General features: G+C 46.0%; 1 protein-coding gene across 3 annotated transcripts in view; it reads left to right on the forward strand.

The window, feature by feature from the left end:
- DAG1 (dystroglycan 1) overlaps window positions 1-19,631 on the forward strand; it is a 97,596-nt gene that overhangs the window by 69,267 nt on the left and 8,698 nt on the right. For all 3 annotated transcript variants that reach the window (XM_075574064.1, XM_075574065.1, XM_075574063.1), the window contains one exon: window positions 11,693-12,066. In XM_075574064.1, coding sequence (XP_075430179.1) covers window positions 11,788-12,066 — 279 coding nt within the window. In that variant the 5' untranslated portion in view covers window positions 11,693-11,787. The remainder of the gene's footprint in view (window positions 1-11,692; window positions 12,067-19,631) is intronic.

Below are 19,631 nucleotides of genomic sequence, written 5' to 3' on the forward strand. Positions count from 1 at the left end.
CCTGAATGTGACACTTGTGGAGTACACCCCTTCGCGTCCCCCCCCCCCTCCCCTGGATCTTGCACAATTGCACACCCTTCATGAACTCTAACCCCAAGCCTACCACTTTCTCTCTTGTTTAAAATAAATAGCAAAACAAAAAAGTTGCCATGTTAAAATGAGTAAGTGCATCTTCAGTATGGTTGGCTGGAATGAGCACTACTCGTTCTGTGTAATTAGCTAACAGACTGGACTGGGTTTCATGTAGGCTTTTAACCAAGAATGTATCTTTATTTTTAAGGCCCAAAAAGGTAAGAGTACAGGCCCTGTTAGCTGTATGAAGCATGGCTGCGTAATGATGTCAGAGTACTATTATAAGATCAGCCAAGACCGGCTCTCGGAGTTCAGTATTAATATATCCAGTGTACTTTGTTGCAGCCGTTCTAAAATCCATCTTGCATTCCTACTTTATTACGTTATCTGCAGGTAACTTTTTTTTTTTTTTTTCAAGGTTATGGTGCTTAAAATTAGATTTTGGTCTTGGGGGGAAGAAACTGCAGATGTAATCTTATTTATTACTATATATATATATATATTTCCCCCCTTCTAATAATAAGGCCACGTTCTTATCACTTAAACCTCCTTTTATTACAGAAGAGCTTTGAATAGCAGAATCCTTCACAAAGGTGATATTAATGAAGTTATAAGCCAAGGGTTTACAGTGCAATTAACCCCAGGCTGTTAGTGTTATGTTCTTTGCATATAATATGTTGTAATCTCTCTCCATGAATTGTACTTCCTGTAGTAACTCATTGCAGGACCGTGTAGAAGGGCTTCCATTGCACTTTAATAAGGGGTCAGTTAGTAAACTGAAACAGATAAGGCCAAGGCCCCACTCCCTCAGTCAGCACGCCCGCACTGCAGACAGGCGTGGCGCTGACAGACACAGACCGCGATATGCGGTCTGTAGGGAGCGGGGGCTGGAGTGGGAGGGAGGGGCGTGGTTTAAGCGGAGGGACCCGCTACACACATCCCTCCCCCCCCTCCACGGGGTCCCAGGCTGCAGGAGAGAGCTGCTGCGGGCTGCCCTACTCACACGCTGACACTCAGGCACACACACTCAGGCACACACACTCAGGCACACACACTCAGGCACACACACTCAGGCACACACACTCAGGCACACACACTCAGGCACACACACTCAGGCACACACACTCAGGCACACACACTCAGGCACACACAGACAGGCACTCACGCACTCACATATATACACACACACACACAGATAGGCACTCCGACACACACATACATACACACACACACACAGGCAGACAGACAGGCACTCACGCTGCTTTCCCTCCACACTCTCCTCCCCGCTCCCCGAAGCCTCCCCTCCTCCCGAAGCCTCCCCTCATTGGCTCACAGCCACACCACGTGACGCATTGACGCTTGGGATTACAATTTTCTTGAATCCCCTAGCGGCTGACGTGTCACAGCGTGTAGTGAGCTGTGCAGCCAGGGGGGACCGGGACCGGCTCGGGAGGATTCCCCTGCTGGTGGGGAATGCTCGCGCGGCCGCCCGCACCGCCGAGCGCAGCGGGTCCCAGCCCTAAGATTGACCAAGCTTTCTGTTCAAATTTTCTCAATCTTGTTGGTTGGTTTCCCAAAATGATCACACAATACATTTTGGATTTTGTGTAATTGTAATTTTACCTCCAAGTTTTATTTAAACGCAAAAATTAACATCAGTAAGGCCAGGTCTCTGCTGGCTACTGCAGCGCCCGCTGTGGCGTACGCTGCAGGCACAAGAGCCCTCCCCTCATTGGGGCCGGGCCCGCTGCAAGGAGGGGGCCGCTGCACTGCGCCAAGAGTTTCTCCTGCTCAGAATTTGAGAGCAGGACTCGCGACGGAGCGCTGGGCCACGCCCCCGGCGGTTCAGCCAATGAGGGCGAACCTGCCTGGTGACGTCATGGCTGCGCCCCCTGCCATGCCCCCCCCTGTCTTTCCCTCTGCAGCTCACTGGAGACCGGGGAATCGGCTGCACGCGCCGCCATGCATCGCCACGCAGGCGCGTGCAGCGGAGGCTCTGGGGCCGTAGCCTAATGCACACTCTCTGGTTTCTTCCACAATTCTGTTAAAGTTTTTCTTGTAGTGTGCAGAAGACGTCCAAATTAATTGTTACTTTTCCCCCCCCTCTATTTACACACATTTGGTATAGTTGTGAAAAATGTCCATTAGCCAATAATGTGCTAAAACAAACCGTAATTGTCCTTACTTGGGTTGCAGTTTTGTTATGTTTTGGGTCAGCAACCTTTTATAGAGCTTTTAGTTCAATTACAAGTTGCCCTACATCAACCCCTGTCCTGTTGGAGCTAAATTGGTTAGTATTGCATTTCATTTCAGCATGGACATAGTGAGGTGTGGTAGATACAATAGACAGTGTATACCTTGGTTTTGTTCATTTTGAGTGTAGTGTGAAACGGACCCACGATACCCAACTTTCAATCTAGTGTCGAAAGTAGACCTTTTAGACCAAGTACAGAAGTTCTCACGCCACCCTCTAACATTAAGGTTGTTGCTGCCTAGACGTTGATTTCTGCCCTGTTGAGCTTGGGCGATTTTGAGAAGCCCCTTTGCCCGTTCTCTTGAATTCTTTTGCTTGGAAATGTGCTCTTGCCAGGCAGCTTCTATAAAGCAGCATCTGTTCAGTGTCCTTAAGTAAGCTAGTGTAAAAGAAAGCGGCACAGATTGCATTTTGGAAATGAGCTCCAATTGGTACTCCGTTTTGATTGCTTTATTCTGTCTTCTCTGAGAACATGCGAACGCTTCAGAGAGACGGCTGCATTATACTGTCCTAGAAAAAAAAAAACCTGGAGGAGGTGAGCAGCAGGTGGGAACTGTGAGCTTTGGGCCAGAATCTTTATATCATAGTTTACCAGCAAATATGTACCGAGACATCTCATTTTCACATATCCCCAGGAAACAGTAGAAAAGTCACAATGCAAAAACAGTTGAACTGCTAATTTGCCAATGAGACGACCCCCCCCCTCTCTCTCACTGCTCCCTCCCTCTGGCTGGCTTGTTAAAGGTAACCAATTGAGGCCCACTCACACTCACTGCTCCCCTCCCTCAGCCATGCGTGTTAAAGATGAGCCTTTTAGAAGGGTTGTGCAGCCCGTGGAGCTGTTGGCACTTGTGCAGAGTTTGTGCAGCGTGATGGCTGCAGCCTGTTACATGTTCTGCATATTGATTGCCAGCACACTGGATAGTAAAAATGTCAGTGTCCCCTCTAAACCACACACATGAGCAGATCAATGGTTGATCGATCAGGGGGAGGAGGTGCTACGTTTGATTTTTAATCCGTCGACTTCGGCATATATGCATCATCTGTTGATGCTTTTGTGAATGTTTTCTGCAAGCTGTAAAAGCCACAATAAAAATAGCAAACAAACTGAGACCCATCCTACAGTCTCTGGGCAGCTCACCACCAGGTGTCTAATACCTTCCACTCCATCACCTGTACATGAGCCTGTTCTGTTGACTGGGGCAAATGAGATATTGAAAGTTGGCCTTTACAGTGTATCCGGTGGTGATGGTGGTAATAATACTAGGGGGATTGACCCAGTTTTAGAATTTCCTTAAAGCAGCAATCCACTCTGCTTGATTATTTACTGTTTTACCTGAGGGATGAGGAGGGGGTCTTCTCCAGAGACTCTCTGGTTTCTGAGATCACTGCTCTTTGTCCAGGTGGGTTTGATCCTTGGAGGCCAATAGAAATCTGCAGTGTCCGAAAACATTACAACAAAGGAGGAGCGGCTCAGGGAGTAAAGGCACGCACTGGCACTGAGTTTGAAGCAGGGGAGCCTGGTTCAATTCCCGGTGTCGGCTCCTTGTGACCTTGGGCACAAGTCACTTTATCTCCCTGTGCCTCAGGCACCAAAAAAACATAGATTGTAAGCTCCACGGGGCAAGGACCTGTGTCTGCCAAAAATGTCTCTGTAAAGCGCTACGTAAAACTAGCAGCGCTATACAAGAAGAAACATTTATTATTATTATTATATAATTGGTATTCCTATTTTGAAAACGATGAATATCTCTGGGGCTTTTCAAGTATTTCAATGAAAGAAGGCTTGCTGCTTTAAATCCAACACCGCCGCCACTTAGAAGACAATATTGTTTTTTTTTTCCCTTTTAAAACGACATGGACTCCAAGCCTTACTAATGTCCTGTAAGAGTTGTTACTTTTGTAATGGTGACTTCTGTACACATTCGTAGCTCCCCTACGCCGCGGGGCCACTGAAATCTAATCAGGGTAATAAGAGAAAAGGATGGATTTCTCTCCTCCTCCTCCTCACCCCCCCCCCCCTCCCTGTGGAGTGTACAAATATTGCTGCAGCTTCGTACCTGGAATGTGTTTGGGGGACCATAGTGAAAATATTGTTTTCCTCAGGACTACCAACAGTTCTGGTGTGTTTGTTTTTTGTTTTTTTAAGTGAAACTTCTTTCGTGGCACCTAGTCCTGATAGGACAAAACTGGATAGATGGGGACGAAATGTCCCCTGTCGCCGCCGGCGCCGCTCCTAATCGCCGCCCCACCCCCACACATACACCTGGCTGCTGACATATGCGGCGGCAATAGCCGCCGCTGCTCCTAACGGCCCGCCTAACTGTTCCACGGTTCCACGACCGCTGCCATGCCGCGCATGCGCAGTTGTGATGGCGCCGCTGACGGACGCCACACATGCGCAGAAGCGGCTGGCAGCGGCGTCGTTTCCACCCACACGCTCCTAACGCCCATTGGCAGCGGCGCCATTCAGCCCTCCACTGGCACACGGCGCAAACCCGGGCGCAATCCGCGCGGCACAGACACACACCCGCTGACGGACCCACCCACACCCACTGACTGACCCACCCACACCCCCACACCCACTGACTGAACCACCCACACCCCCACACCCACTGACTGATACAATACAAATACAATTTCTGTGGCAAAAGTCAAAGAAGTTTCACTTACTATGCGCGTGCACAGCGCACACAGCTTTTTTTCTTTTTTTTTTAAACTTAATTTTTTATTAAAATTTTTTTAGGGAGCGGGGGGAAATGGAGAAAATAAAAGATGGAGGGGGGGGGGGGGGAAAGGGTACAAAAAATAGAGATGGGAGAAAGAACACATTAATTTAGAATTTTACCTAACAAATCATCTTATAATCAATCACACAGTTAATATAAATAACATTTTTTTACAGCAAAATTAAGTGGGTATTAATTTCTGGTTGACCATCACCCAAAATCCAAGGTAACCACACCTTCTGGAAAATCTGCGCAGGTGTCGTTATTAATACTAACCAATTTTTCCATGCAGCAAATCTGCCAGATTTTATTTTTAATTTTAGGGATTGAGGGAAAAGTGGTTTGTTTCCATACTGCCGCTAATTTGCGTCTTGCGGCTGAAGATATGTGGCACAGTAATTAATTTTCATGTCTCGTGAGGAGGTAATATGGTTTGTTAAATAGAAATAACCAGGGATCCATTGGTAGATCCAACCCGAAAAACCTTTGTGACCACATTTTGATTTCCAGCCAATAAGCTGATATGAGTCCACCACATATGTATAAATGTGGCTTGTACTCCACCTCCCTTCGGACATATTGTTGGGTACTCTGGGATGAATTTAGCTAGTTTCGTGGGGGTTAAGTACCACCTCATCATAACTTTATAGGCATTTTCTCTGATTGTGATACACATTGAAGATTTAGCAACCGTCTGAAAAATATCATTCCAGTCTTCCATGTCTAGTTCCTCCCCCAGGTCACCTTCCCATTGTATCATATATTTCAGTTTTTGATTCATATGAGGAGGAGGCGATCAAATACCTAGGAATATTTATCACAAAAGACTATAGTACTCTCTATAGGGAGAATTACCCAAAGGTCCTGAGAGCTATTAAATCTGATATTGAGTCGTGGTCCGGCCACGCTATGTCATGGATAGGCAGAATACATAGTATAAAAATGAACATCTTGCCCCGTCTCCTGTATCTTTTCCAAACTCTACCCATCCCATTGGTATTAGAGGAATTTAAGACTCTACAGTCTATTATAAACAAATTTATCTGGAAAAATAAAACACCAAGAATTGGGAAGAAAATTTTAAATATACCAAACAAGACAGGAGGGCTGGGACTACCATGCCTTATGTCCTACTACAAGGCAGCCCAGACAAGCCAACTAATACTATGGCACTCTAATCCAGTCCACAGACGCTGGGTATCTTTGGAAACGGATTCAGTTGCCCCAGTTGAATTAAGTAATCTTCTGTGGTCCCCAGTGAGAAAGAGACCCGAAATATTCAAATCCAGCCAAATTATAGCCCACACACTCAAATTATGGGACTCCGTAGCGATTCGACACCTCCTTACAACACGTAATACACTTATGACTCCACTATATGACAACCCAGAATTTAGTCCAGGAATAGGCCGTTATAGGTTTATAGACTGGAAAACAGCAGGTGTCACAAGATCAAAAGATGTAGGCACAGAGGGATTTCCCAGACCCTTTGAATATTTCCACAAGGAAAAGGTAATCCCAAACAATCAGTTCCTCAATACCTTCAATTGAAAGCCTTTTATAACAAAATCTGACCCCCCAAATTGCTAACTAGGTTTGAGTCACTTTGTCTAGCAGATAGTAACACATCTGGACTGATCTCTAACCTGTATGGGTACTTTGTTAGCCCTCCTCAACAGTTCTGGTTTTCAGGAGATCCCTGCTTCAGCACAGGTGGCTGTCAAAGACTGAGCCACCTGTACTGAAGCATGGATATCCTCAAAATCTGACCGGTTGGTGGCCCTTGAGGACTGGAGTCGGCCACCCTGGCTTGGAAAGTAAATAGCTTGCTGTGCTCACAAGGATGTTTGTTTTGACGCTTTGCTGTATACTGGCGCTTCTATACAATGCCGTTTTAGTGAAGGGATTGGAACGAGTTTTGCATATTAGCCACAAAATGTAATAAGACTTAAACCTGGAGAAATTACTTTAAAAAGTGACAAAATATTACAATTAAATATAAGTCCATGTAAAGGTGTAACTCCGTTTTTCTGTTTGCTCCGGCAGCCAGGTCTCCATGCTGTGATTTTTAGTTACAGAGCTGTATTTTCTGCTGCTATACAAACTTAGCTCTAAGACGAGCCCGTGTAAAGCAAACTTAAATATAGTGAGTACTATATCCAGTACAGTGTCAGAAACATTACCTGGGAATACATCTCTCCGGTATTAGATTATAGGCGAGGTGTAGATTCTGTTCAGCAGACTTCTCTTGGGTTGGATTACTTGGTTTCTCCGTGGGGTTTTTTTGCTGGCAAAATCCCCCTCTCGGAGGAAATCGCAAGTCTGACGTGCCTGACTTTTTCTTTTTGCAAGTTGTAATAGTCTTCTGCAACGTTACTGCGTGTCACGATATAAAGAGAGAGATACTCTGCTTTGTAGAGAACTCCAATGTGATAGTACCATAAACCAACCCAAATACTCTTATCCCACTTACATTTACGTTTCGTCGAGTGTGGTAGGTTTAAAAATATATAAACCTTTCATGCTGTTTTAAAGACCCATCTGCACTCTCATTGAATTGTTGTGCTTTTAAGTAAAACTGATAACAGACCGTTGCACCTGTTTTTAGGACATATTTAAGAAGGGACCTATCTGTAGTGAGATATTGAACGTGGTTTTGGTTTTTGTTCAGTAAGTTATCACAATTTACGATGAAGGTGCTTTTTCTCCATAGCCAGTGCAGTCACTGCCATCCTATTCTATATTTCTGTGCTTAAAATCCAATTATTTGAACTCCCGTTCAAATAAATCTGCCAGCTGGTTTTTGTCAAACTTTGTAAGGCACCGTCCCTTGCCGCTGGGATGATCCTGGCTCCCAAACGGGGCTGGAATTATTTCCACGGGGCCTGATCTCATATTGCAGGCATGTAAGATGCACCTGCTTCTGTCACGTTGAGTAGTGCTAGTTTTACACACACAACCAGCACAGAGTTATGTGTTCCCTAATGCAGACAGACATAAATCTGGACATTTCTCCCCGCAGGAAGTATGCTTTTTCCTGTAGATAATGCTCCTATACACTGCAATTAAGGTCCAGTGCTCCGGCAATCTGCGTTGGTTAGTGGTTTATTTGAACAAGATGCAATTACCTTTAGGACTAAGTACGTGTTTGGGTTTATCTTGCTGTCTGCAGCAATAAAGGTGTACATGCTTCTGAGATGGTGTGAGGGACGGGGGTTTCCAAATTAATCCTCATTTTATGTCTTCGTCTGTGAAATCCAATTAAAGGCACAGGCGTCCCCGCTCCTGCTTGAAATTACTGGAGAAACCTTCAAATAGCCTTTGACCTCAAGTTTCTCTCCAAAGGTGCATTATAATCTGCTGGGTTCTAAATATAACGTTCCAATGTTGTATGTGGTGATTGGGGGGGGGGGGGGGGCATGCACAAGCTGTGTTTAATGCATTATTTGTTTATTTTATAGACAGATTTTCCGAGTTATTTGTATCTTGCCGTTCAAAACTAATAAGCGAACTTCCTTTTAGGCTTTCTATATATAAAATATAAAAGTTGTCTTTTCCATGTTGCCTGTGTTAACTGCCTGTTGCCTGTGCTGTTTTACGTAGTGCTGGTGTGAGGGAGTATCCGTACACAGGATTGGCACACCGTGTCGGTGTTTAAGTATTGGTGCTATGAGCACAGTATGATGACGGTTGTGGTTTCCTGATTTTTGTATAATCACAATAAAGCAGGAGAGGCCAACTCCAGCCCTCAAGGGCTGCCGTCGGGTATTCAGGATATCCCTGCTTCAGCACAGGTGGTGCAGTCTTTGGTTGAGCCACCTGTGCTGAAGCAGGGATGTCCTGAAAATCTGACCTGTTGGCGGCCCTTGGAGTAGAGTTGGTGACTCGTGTAATAAAGCATCGCACGGTATTGCTGCTTCCCCAGTCCTGTTTTTGGAGCCCTGCAGGGGTATCGTTCCGTGGCACCTCCCCTGCTTGGGCCCGGCTAAATGTTGATGCGACACATACATTTGTTACCTGCCCAATTGGGGAATTTGATATATTCACGAGGATGGGGGCAGACGAGAGCATAAGGAACGATGCGACTTCTACTAGCTGTATCAGACTTCCGGAAACGCAGCAGTGTTGTAAATTGCGATACCTTTTTAGAGGATCAGCATTAAGGTTCTGCCGAGATGAAATTCTAGTGTGCAGATCTTTCAAAAGCTCACCTGTTTCTCCTTAACGCGCGCTGTGACAGCCGGTTTGGAAGGAAGAATATTTCTATCCCAAGGTAATTAGTGCGGGTGGAGAAACTTTATTTTTAGGCAGTTGAAAAGCAGAACCTTAAATATTCTTGCTATACTAGGATATTATGTAATTAACTTTAATGTAGGGATGGAAAAGTCCCGTGTGTGCCTGCCTGCGCAGCGATGGCTGACCTGAGGACAGGTCGTCACCGCTGTGCAACTCCATGCAGGGGAGTGGAGAGCAGCAAGTAGACGCGCTGGGGACTGGGCTTGTTAGAGGATGGGTGTCTCGCTGGGTGCAGAGCTAGTGGAGATCGGTGTGCGTGTGACACACCGCTGATGCAAAAAAGTGAGACATACTCCACCATATGCACTCACCACCATTTCCACTACCATAACACACAGCTGATAACTGGTAGGGCATCCGGAACGCCCCTCCCCCCCGCCCCCAATGCCTAACAAAACGCGGGCTCTGAAAAATCCTAGCTGGCTCTTAAGTATTTTATATTTTCGGCCATCCCTGCTTTAATGTGTATTATTGCACTTGGTGACAACTTTGTGCTTAGTGTAGCAGAGTATTTCAGCCACAAATCCGTCCTGTTCCGTAGTGATTACAATGTCCGTTTGGTGAGTGTGTATCTACATGCCTGTTCTACTTCATCTGTGTTCAGCACCTTTCTAAATTAAACAGGCTTGTACACAGCCAAGACGTGGTACGTTTACAGATATTAATGGAAGCGTGCGGAGTCAAGTTCTTACCCTGCAGAGCTAAGTCTGGACGCATGTTTCCAGACTACTGTGATGTTTAGCAGGGACAGTAAAACTGTTCTATGCAGAGCTATCACATTGCAGTTTTATTAGCCCATCCTGTCCCAGGAGCTTTCTCGGTTGTCTGTTCCCTTGTCTAGTTCTTGCTGCTGTTGAATGCTATTAAGAGATCTGAAAGGTACGGTCTTATCCCCTGGGAAAGGCCCGTCAGTGTGGGACATCACATCATCCCCAGTTTGTTTCTTCTGTACCTGTCGCTCACATTCTGTTTGGGAATGAAACGTGAGATGGTCAGGTTTGTTGTCTTAGCAAGCGCACTGTGCTCTGTCCCGTTGCTGCCCTGGTTATAAACACGGTTACGGGAACTGCACCCAAAGAGACTTTCTAATAATACAAACTAAATGTCCCTGATCATGTTACATTGCTGTGCATCACTTACCTTTTTATAGCCACTGGCTGCTTGTGGGGCGTATCCTGTGTTACTGTATCTCTTCCACTTTGCCGTTTCCTGCATTCTGGTGGTGTGTGCGGTTTTTGTAAGTGCACATTTTTATCGGGTGTATGGTGGGTGGCCTTCAGAAACATGGTATAAAAATGAATATATAGAACATAAATGTCATCTATTGGGCATTTACACCCCATTATAGCTATTTCTATAGCAATCGCGGTGGTTTAGCGGTTGTCACAGAGTAAGGGACTTTCCCCCCCCCCTCCTCCCCCCTCTGTGGGTACTTTTTGTTATAATAAATCCATAGTAAAGTCAGGAGGATTATTATGTATTGACAAATGACCTGGAACTACTTGCAACTTGGGGAAAATCCAGTCCTGTGACCATGTATTTCTATTTCTTGCATATTTCATTGTGGGACCCCTTCTTTTTCATAACACACGATTTGGGATTCAGAAGCCGGACCCCGGATATAGTAGAGTCGTGCGCATAATGTCACGCGCGCCTGTATTAGAAGCGATCTGTGGTCTGTAGGTTTGCGCTATGGGTGTGGTGAGGGCGTTCCTGTGACGTCGCGTTAGGGGCCACCCCCATTGGCTGAACGGCACACGTGACCCGGCCGTCGCGCAGCAAAAAACAATAATTTTGTCTTGGTATCGCTAGCGCCGTCGCTCTCGTGCGCTCTATGGCCATGCGCATTGCCATCCTGCCTCTTGTTTTAGTCGCTCGTGCCGTAGCTCATACTATGGACGCGGCCTTAGATTACACCCACACCCACAGAGATGCAGTGCTGCCATACACAAATTCCCCCTCTGATACGGCGAATACAGGTCCTGCCACAACTGGCCAGACCAGGAGTGCGCTCTATACCACATGAGCGTTCATTGGCAGAAGTCACTTGACCTTAGTTTCTGACGGATGCCACTGAAGGAAATTAAAGCCAAGTACTGTACATGCTGTGTTCAGTTTCGGAGAACATTACTAATGTTTTATCGTTCATGTGATGTTTTGCTGAATAAAATTGCTTGCAACATGGACTTTATTTTTTCTATCTTGTAGCGTTTTTACTTGTTGCTTTTGTACCTTTTACTGAAAAACCCCTTTCTTGCATGTTCGCAAATCCGTTAATTTGTATTTGTTGTCCAAAACCGATGTGAGATTAATACTAAGATTCTCTTCTGTTTCCCACCAGGATGTCGCTAATGAAGAAACGGAGTGTCCAGTAAGACTTGCACAGCTGCGTCATACATATTTAGTTGTGTTGCTGTGGTGTGTGACGCCGCCAAAATGAATGTTGGGTGTGTTGCACTTTCTCCTCTGCTGTTGAGGACTTTGGTGGTGCTGCTGATGGCCTCCTCTGCTTGGTCATTCTGGCCAAGCGACCCCACGGAAGTCCTTCGGGACTGGGACAATCAGCTGGAAGCCTCGATGCATTCGTTGTTCCCAGAGGTCAGGGAGACTGTGGCGCCCATGATGGGAATCCCGGACAGCTCCGCTGTGGTTGGCAGACCCTTCAGAATCAATATCCCAACAGATCTAATCGCCTCCAGCGGAGAAACGATCAAGGTGAGAACGTACAACTCCTTAACATCTATCCGGCGGCAAAGCTGCAACCGTGCAAAGGTTTCAATGTTTGGGTTCTGGTTTTAAATGTGACGTTTGGTACATAAACCTGGGAATGAACATTCAGCAGAGACTATTTCTGTACACGTCTAACCCTGGCAATTATCGTCCTTCTTTAAAAAAAACAAAAAAAAAAGACTTGAAACCCCAACACCTGTATTCAGCCTAATATTTGCTTTTTGTGTGGGGCTCTTCAAAGATGGCCTTTTTTAAACCACACGGCCTTCATCTTTTGGTCCTTAAATGATACTGGGAGCAGTGTGGAACAGCAGTTTATGTTGGGGTTTTTGGTACTGAAGGGGATTTATTCTAATTGTTTAAGTTATTGTTCTTGATGTACAGCAGGGGTGGGGAACCTTTTTTCTGCCAAGGGCCATTTGAATATTTATAACATCATTCGCAGGCCATACAGACACAGACAGGCAGGCACACGGCAGGCATGTAGGCACACAGAACCCCGCCCCCTACCTCTGGTAGTTGCTGTTGCTGCTGGGGGGATCGTGTAGGGTGGAACTGCTGGAGAATCATCTGACGTTCCCCACCCCTGATGTACAGTATCACTTTGTTGTACTATCTCTTCAGGGCCTTCAGTAGACCAGGTTTTGGGGGGAAACTAATCAAAATCCTATATGAAAGAAAATTAGTTGATTTTAAGCCTTATTCCTGATGTCAGTGGTCTCGGTTGAGATGTTTGAGAATTAGTGATGTATACTATTGAAAACCTTAGGTCAGCGGTGCGCAAAGTGGGAGGCGGGAGATTTTGCTGGGGGGCCCGGGCAGTTGCAGAGGGGATCGCGTGAGGCCCCTGCAACTGTTTACTTACCAGGATTCAGCCGCTCTGTGCCGTGTAGCCATGGCAACGCCGCGTCGCCATGTGACGTCACACAGGTCAAATGATGTCGCGGGTCACGAGACGTTACATGACCCCGTGGCGTCATCTGACGAGGATGAAGGTAGGCGCGAGAGACGGGGGGGGGGGAGACGGGGGGCGCAGCACTAAATGTGTGCGCTCCCCTGCTTTAGGTGATTGAGTGAGACTGGACAGATGGGGGAGCTTGCGTCCATCTGGATATTTTAGAGAGGGCGGAGAAGGAATGTCTCGGATTTCATATCCCGGGATATTAGTTCTGTTGGGAAGTATAAATGGAAGTTCAGCGCAACCACTGGCGCAATGACGCCATAATTACTTCCGCGTCTTGTACGGTTTATCTTGCAGAACGATGCAGATAGCACAATGTTTCGAGGGTCTGAGCATCTTCGTCAGGTGCGGGTGGCCCGGGGCCATTGTGCTATAGCGGGCGTGGCCAACTCCAGTCCTCAATGGCCACCAACAGGTCAGGTTTTAAAGGTATCCCTGCTTCAGTACAGGTGGCTCAGCCCCTGATTGAGCCCCCCGGGCTGAAGCAGCGATATCCTGAAAACCTGACACCTTGGTGTGACCCTTGTGGACTGGAGTTGGCCGCTCCTGTGTATATGAAGCCTTACAAGATGTTGGAGCCATTCTGCTGTTACTGTGCGCCGGCTCATGCTGAATGGTTGTGGATCTTTTGTGTACGTAGAGTGGTCTTTAGAGTTGTAGAACTACCGTTGGTGCACAAGCACTTGGGGGCCCACAGCACGAGGTAGCCTCGGCACTGCCCCTGTGAGAGGGGGGCAGGAGGGGGGGGCACAAAAATATTCTTGCACTGGGGCCCCTTGTTCACAAGTTCTGCTGTTTGGAAGGATGCACATGTGCCCACACTGCTGTACTTTAACATGTGCTAATGTGGGGGGAGGGGCGGAAGCTCAAGGGCCACCAAGAAGTCAGGCTTTTAAGGATATCCCTCCTTCAGCACGGGGGTCTGTCAGAATGACTGACACTGAGCCACCTCTTCTGAAGGAGGGATATCCCAAATACCTGGCCTGTTGGGGGCCCTTGAGGACTGGAGTTGGCCAGTCTAATCATACTGAAAGTATTTCTGTGAAATCGTGTTTCTGAACCAGAAGAAGCTGCGGTCCATTTGAATTATTATGCAGCCATACTCGGGATTACTTTGTACTGCCAAGTGTTCATTTTCATTATCCTGTGCATTAACCACTGTTGGCTCACTCTGCCCCACGCTTATCCACATATGGAATGTAAATGGAACATTTTGATTGCGTGCAATGATACCTATGTAACAGGTACGTGCTTGTGGAGCAGATGTGTGAATACTTAAACTGCGACTACTTCTTAATTTATATATACACGTACACACCGTTGAATTGCCCCGTTAACTGCTTTTGTGTGTCTGAGCAAACGAGGGTAATTCAATCCATGGATTAACTGGTTTACAAAACCTTTTGGGGGGGGGGGGGGCGTCCATCTCTAACATGAAATATGGCTTTCACAGCTGCTGAGAAGAATGCAGACACCAAGTAAATGCAGATGGGAGGAGGGCAGATGAGGGTATGCAGCTGTTACTAAACCATAAACCCGGAGCAATCTCCCCTAATTAGCAGTATTGTAAATGTATTGGCTTGTCGGAATGTGGCGGATTGAACAAAGATGTCGTTAGAAGCTCCACGTCAGGCTGTCCCCCTCTTTCTTGCAGAGGGGGGGTTAAGCCCCACTGCTGTTTTCTTGCAGGTCCATCAAGCACTCGTTGGTTAATGAATGTGTACATTTACTGTGGGGTGTGTTGGATTTTAACCCTCTTGACTCCATGTGCAATTTTTGGTGGGTTTATATGAGTTTTGGTAAAAGCATACTCCAGGAGTTATTACCACTGGATTATATCTTTTTATCGCGGTAGGGCTTGTCCGCGGTAACCACGCGTCCTCGGAGTTGCACCTCCATTGTGGAATGTGTGTTTTAATTAACTTTTAAGTCGACACCTTTTTTTAATCCATAAAAACAATTCCTAAAATCCTCGGACTGAATACAGGTTGTGTTTCCAGACTGCGTTTGTCTCTTACCCACAGTCGTGCAGCAGAGGAAACTAGATAGGTTTTTTTTTTTTTTTCCCAAAAATTTTATTCGGGTTTTACAGGGAAAAATATACTTCATAACATAGCGCGTACCCAAGCTGATGTAGATAGACATATACAGTACTGAGTAGAACGTCGAAAGGAGAATATATAACTCGGGCTAATCAGACGCTATGTTCACTCCTCTTGGTCTTAAAGACTGCACCCCCAGGCCATGCACCCCAGGAGCAGGCCCTGCATTTTCCCATAGTTAGAATAGAAAGAGGGGATAAAGGAAAGAAGAAAAAGAAAGGGGAGGGCGGAGAAGGGGGGTGGGAGGTGAGAGAGGGGAGGGGAATCTTCCCCCTCGTCAGCGGCCCCACCCAGCGCCAGGACGTTTCTTGACGCCGGTGTTGGTCGACGTTCTTGGAAACGAGAGATTTTAATTGTGTGTTCGCATGTCTTTCAATTTAAGGGCGGTATCCTGACTGAAGCACCTTAACTATCCCACTGAATGTATGCAACATATATTTACTTTATTGGCTAGTTAAGTGGCAATAACTTAATGGGTATGCATTATTATAGGTTGGTTATAATGACGAACCAGAAGGGCTACACTGTATGTGACGGTGTCAGCTGCTGTCTACAAACCAGAACTAGTCCTGTAATGTCACAGCGAGTCTCAAAGTAGCCGATATTGTTACTGATTGCACTAGTCACTGATCACCAGATTACAAGTGGCTTGGAGATTGGCAGTATAAAGAGTATGTAATCCAGGGAGCCGGTCAAGTATTCTACCCAAGTAACAGCACTTTTATAGAAATGATATCGAGGCTTTTATAGATGTTCTTGCTCATATGCTAGTTCATGTTACTGAAATTATCCCTGAATCAAGTCTCACTGGCTGCTTTTTGCTCCCCATGCTGAAATCCCAGCACAGCAGATAAGGTTGTTGATTTTGAGACCGTTCTGATTGCAGCGGGTTATGGCAGCTGGCCATACAGACAGGAACTTAGTCACAACTTCCACTTAACTTCAAATAACAACCCAGCTCCTAACTGTGTAACACGGGCACACATGCAGCCATTGTCTTAACATGTTCAGGCTTTGGGAATGCTTTAACCTATCTGCTGCTGAAAGCTGCTGCAGCGCATTTCACTTCTGTAAGATTATATAAAGGGGATGCAGTCTGCTTTGCAGGACACTCCTGAGCAGAGCGTACGGTGAAGGGGTTAAATTGAGGAAGGAGGGAATTCTATGCCCTGATGCATGTTTGATTTGAAGGTCACCTTGTTCAGGATGAATGACTACTTGATATTCTAGACTTCAAAACAAAGAGCGGCCTATGTTAAAGACTTTGTTTTCTTTGGAGAGCTTGTGTATTGAGCTCCGGAGAAGTAGTTATAATGTGCTGTAATATCCGCTCACGGGCAGGGCAGAAATTCTGTGGCTTTCAGGGAAACGGCAAACTGCTCAGGTAACTTCTCTTTTTTTTTTTAAATACTTGGCTATTAATTCAGACACCCTAGTTCTCATCAGTGATTTGTTTTTTTACTTTCACTGGTCACGATCAGGATTCCTTTAATCAATGGACTTCTTTATTCATACTTACTACACTCGCACCTCGAAGTCCATTGATTTTTAAAAAAAATTTTTTATTTATTATTTTTATTCCCCCCCCCCCTTACCCAAGAAAAATACAAGGGTGGGTTATGGTGCAGAGGAACCTTAAGTGGAAGCTCCGTGAATGGTTCAAGCTTTCCATAATAAGGACATGTAACACAGATCCTTTCTGCTTTCTCATTACATCACATCCCCAGTCCATTTCCATGAGCTCTGCTATGATTATAGGATGCTATTTGTGAAGCCTTTGTATGTTTTTTTATTATTTATTTATTTTTTAAGAGGTCCTCACATTCACTGGTTTTTAACTTGCATGTGGAGTGTCTCTGAGATCCAGTATGAATCGTATCTGCAGATCTTTTCCTGCTCCATTCAAACAGAGCCATATTGTCCAGGGTTGGTCTTTAATATGCAGCCAGGCCATTTTTAATTATCTGTAGAACGGCAACAAAACAAGTCTTTTTCTCCATGACTCGCGTCTCGTGGGTGTTCCACAGACATGAAAGTTCAGGGAAACTGAATCATGACCCTCATATGCAATCTAGTGCAGAGTAGTTATTTGTCAATAACAGACTAAATGTAACCCCCCCCCCCTCCCCACTGCAGAATAATCTTCATTTCAAGCCCCTTCAGAAGGGGGGAGATTCTGCGGGATGTACTGTATTTTACTCGTTTTATTCTGCATCAAACACCCATTTACTTGTCAAGAAATTAGGTAGTGCACCCAAACTGTGGTTAATGTATAGTTAATAAACATTTTACAGACTTGCATAAAATAAAATATAAAACATCGTCAAAGTAGCGGGGTGGGGGGACGACGATGTTGCATAACCATTGGCAAGCGCAGTCTTTACTTTGCTGCTTATACTTTTATAAGGGGCTCTCAACTCAAGGCCTCAAGCCCTCCCAACAGGTCAGGTTTTCAGGATATCCCAGCTTCAGCACATGTGGCTCAGATGCTCCATTTTCGACATAGCTTCTGAGCCACCTGTGCTGAAGCAGGGACTAATTGAGCCACCTGTGCTGAAGCAGGGACTAATTGAGCCACCTGTGCTGAAGCTGGGCTATCCTGAAAACCTTACCCTGTGGAGGGGAGGAGAGACTGGAGCTGAGTACCCTTTCTTTATAACTCCCACTTTTACGCCGCTCTGTTAGCAAAATAACAAACTTCATTTTCGGCACAATATTTGTCACAGGAAAAAATTAAATCTGAGTTTAAGGCGATTTTATGCGGGAGATTGGTCCAAGATTTTCTTCTTTGAATCCGTGACGTAGGCGCCGCGTCTTGAGGTGTGGTGCGCTAAGGGCCCTGTCATATGGTAGCTCCAACAGCTGTTTGCAACAGGAGATGGCGTTCTACGCTGAAGGCGACCTGAATGGAAGTGCCCTGGCAGCTTTTGTGCCCTAGCAGAGTTAAAAGGGAAGCCAAATTGTCAGATCAATACATTGACAGACTTGCATAAGGCTTCTTCAGTTGTTCACAAGCTTTTGTTGTACGGTAGCTAAAACAAATTCTCCTTTCTCTGCTCTAAAAGTCCCTTTAGAAGTGCATTCCCCAGTGATTATTTTGTGTGTATTTTTGTTGTTGTTAATCTAACATTTTTAGAGGGTTTCCTACAGTGTTTTGATTTCATTTCCATGATGTAGCAACCCAGAGAAATCTGCCCCCAAAGTTAGCTGCCTTTTTACCCAAATAACGATGGCTGCTGTTTGTCCCAAGTCAGTGGGGTGAGGGTTGAGCTTATTTTAGCATCTCTAATGATCGGGAGGATAAATAGAAGGTTGGTGTGTGATTTCCTACAAAATGTAGTGGGAACTTTTTTGGCGGGGAATGCCCCTTTTTAAGCCTCCCACGTCGGTGAAAGCGGAGATCTTTATCATTTCCTTTTCATATCTCCTTGGTTGAAGTCTTTATGTTGGACGGTATAGGTATGTGGTGGCCAACTCCAGTCCTCAAGGGCCACACCATAAGGCCAGGTATTGGGGATATCCCTGCTTCGGCACAGGTGGTGCAGTCATTGATTGAGCCACCTGTGCTGAAGCAGGGATATCCTTAACCTGACCTGTTGGTAGCCCATGAGTACTGGAGTTGGCCATTCTTAATATAGGCATTATGCTGAAATTCCAAACCGTGAGACTTTATACAGAGATCTCTGCTGTACATTTGTGTGTGTATAGGGCTGCGGTCCCAGTGCGTTCTGTAGCACACGCGCCCGGCGCTTCACCGCGGTCCTGGGAGAGTGTTATGGGAGGGGGCGTGGCCATGACCTCACGCGGCTGGTTCTCTCTCATCCGTCGCAAGTTCCACATACAATTTTTTTTGTATGTGTGTGAACTTGCAGTACAGCGCGGCTGCTAAATAGGCGCCGACGCATGTACTTGGCTCGGATAGATTGGGGGGCGGTGCTTGGGCACACAGCGCAAGCTGAGGTGAGCGCTGTAGAACGCACTCGGACCGCAGCCTAAGTACAAGAGACATGTAACCGTATTATGCTGGAAAGGTCAAAATTGTATGTACACTAAATATACACCATGTTCTCACATTGCAAATGTGTCAAATTCTCGGCAGCACAGGGATAGATCTATATCTATATATACACACTCCCTTTGTACAGATTGGCACATCTCTGCATGCAGGTCTCTGGTTTCCTTGCTTTGTGTCTTATTACCATGTGCTTGGAACTATACAGAGCAGCCGCATGTGGCAGTGGCGAGGCGATGCTTACAAAGTAATCACTGTCACCAAAGCTTGGGGAAGATGGAATGTTTTTCTGCCATTAAGAGACCTGTGGTGTGGTCACATCTGCCTCCTTTTTATGACAAAAGCAGCACATAAGTACCCTCCCTATTTGTGTCTCTGCTGTGGTAATGTAGTGAAGGAAGCATCTTGGGAAACTTTGTGTTTGACGCGGCAGCCGTGGAAGCCAAACGTCTGTTGCCGTACATGGGACGATATA

Source organism: Ascaphus truei, chromosome 17 (assembly GCF_040206685.1).
Source record: "Ascaphus truei isolate aAscTru1 chromosome 17, aAscTru1.hap1, whole genome shotgun sequence".
NCBI classification, from domain to species: domain Eukaryota; kingdom Metazoa; phylum Chordata; class Amphibia; order Anura; family Ascaphidae; genus Ascaphus; species Ascaphus truei.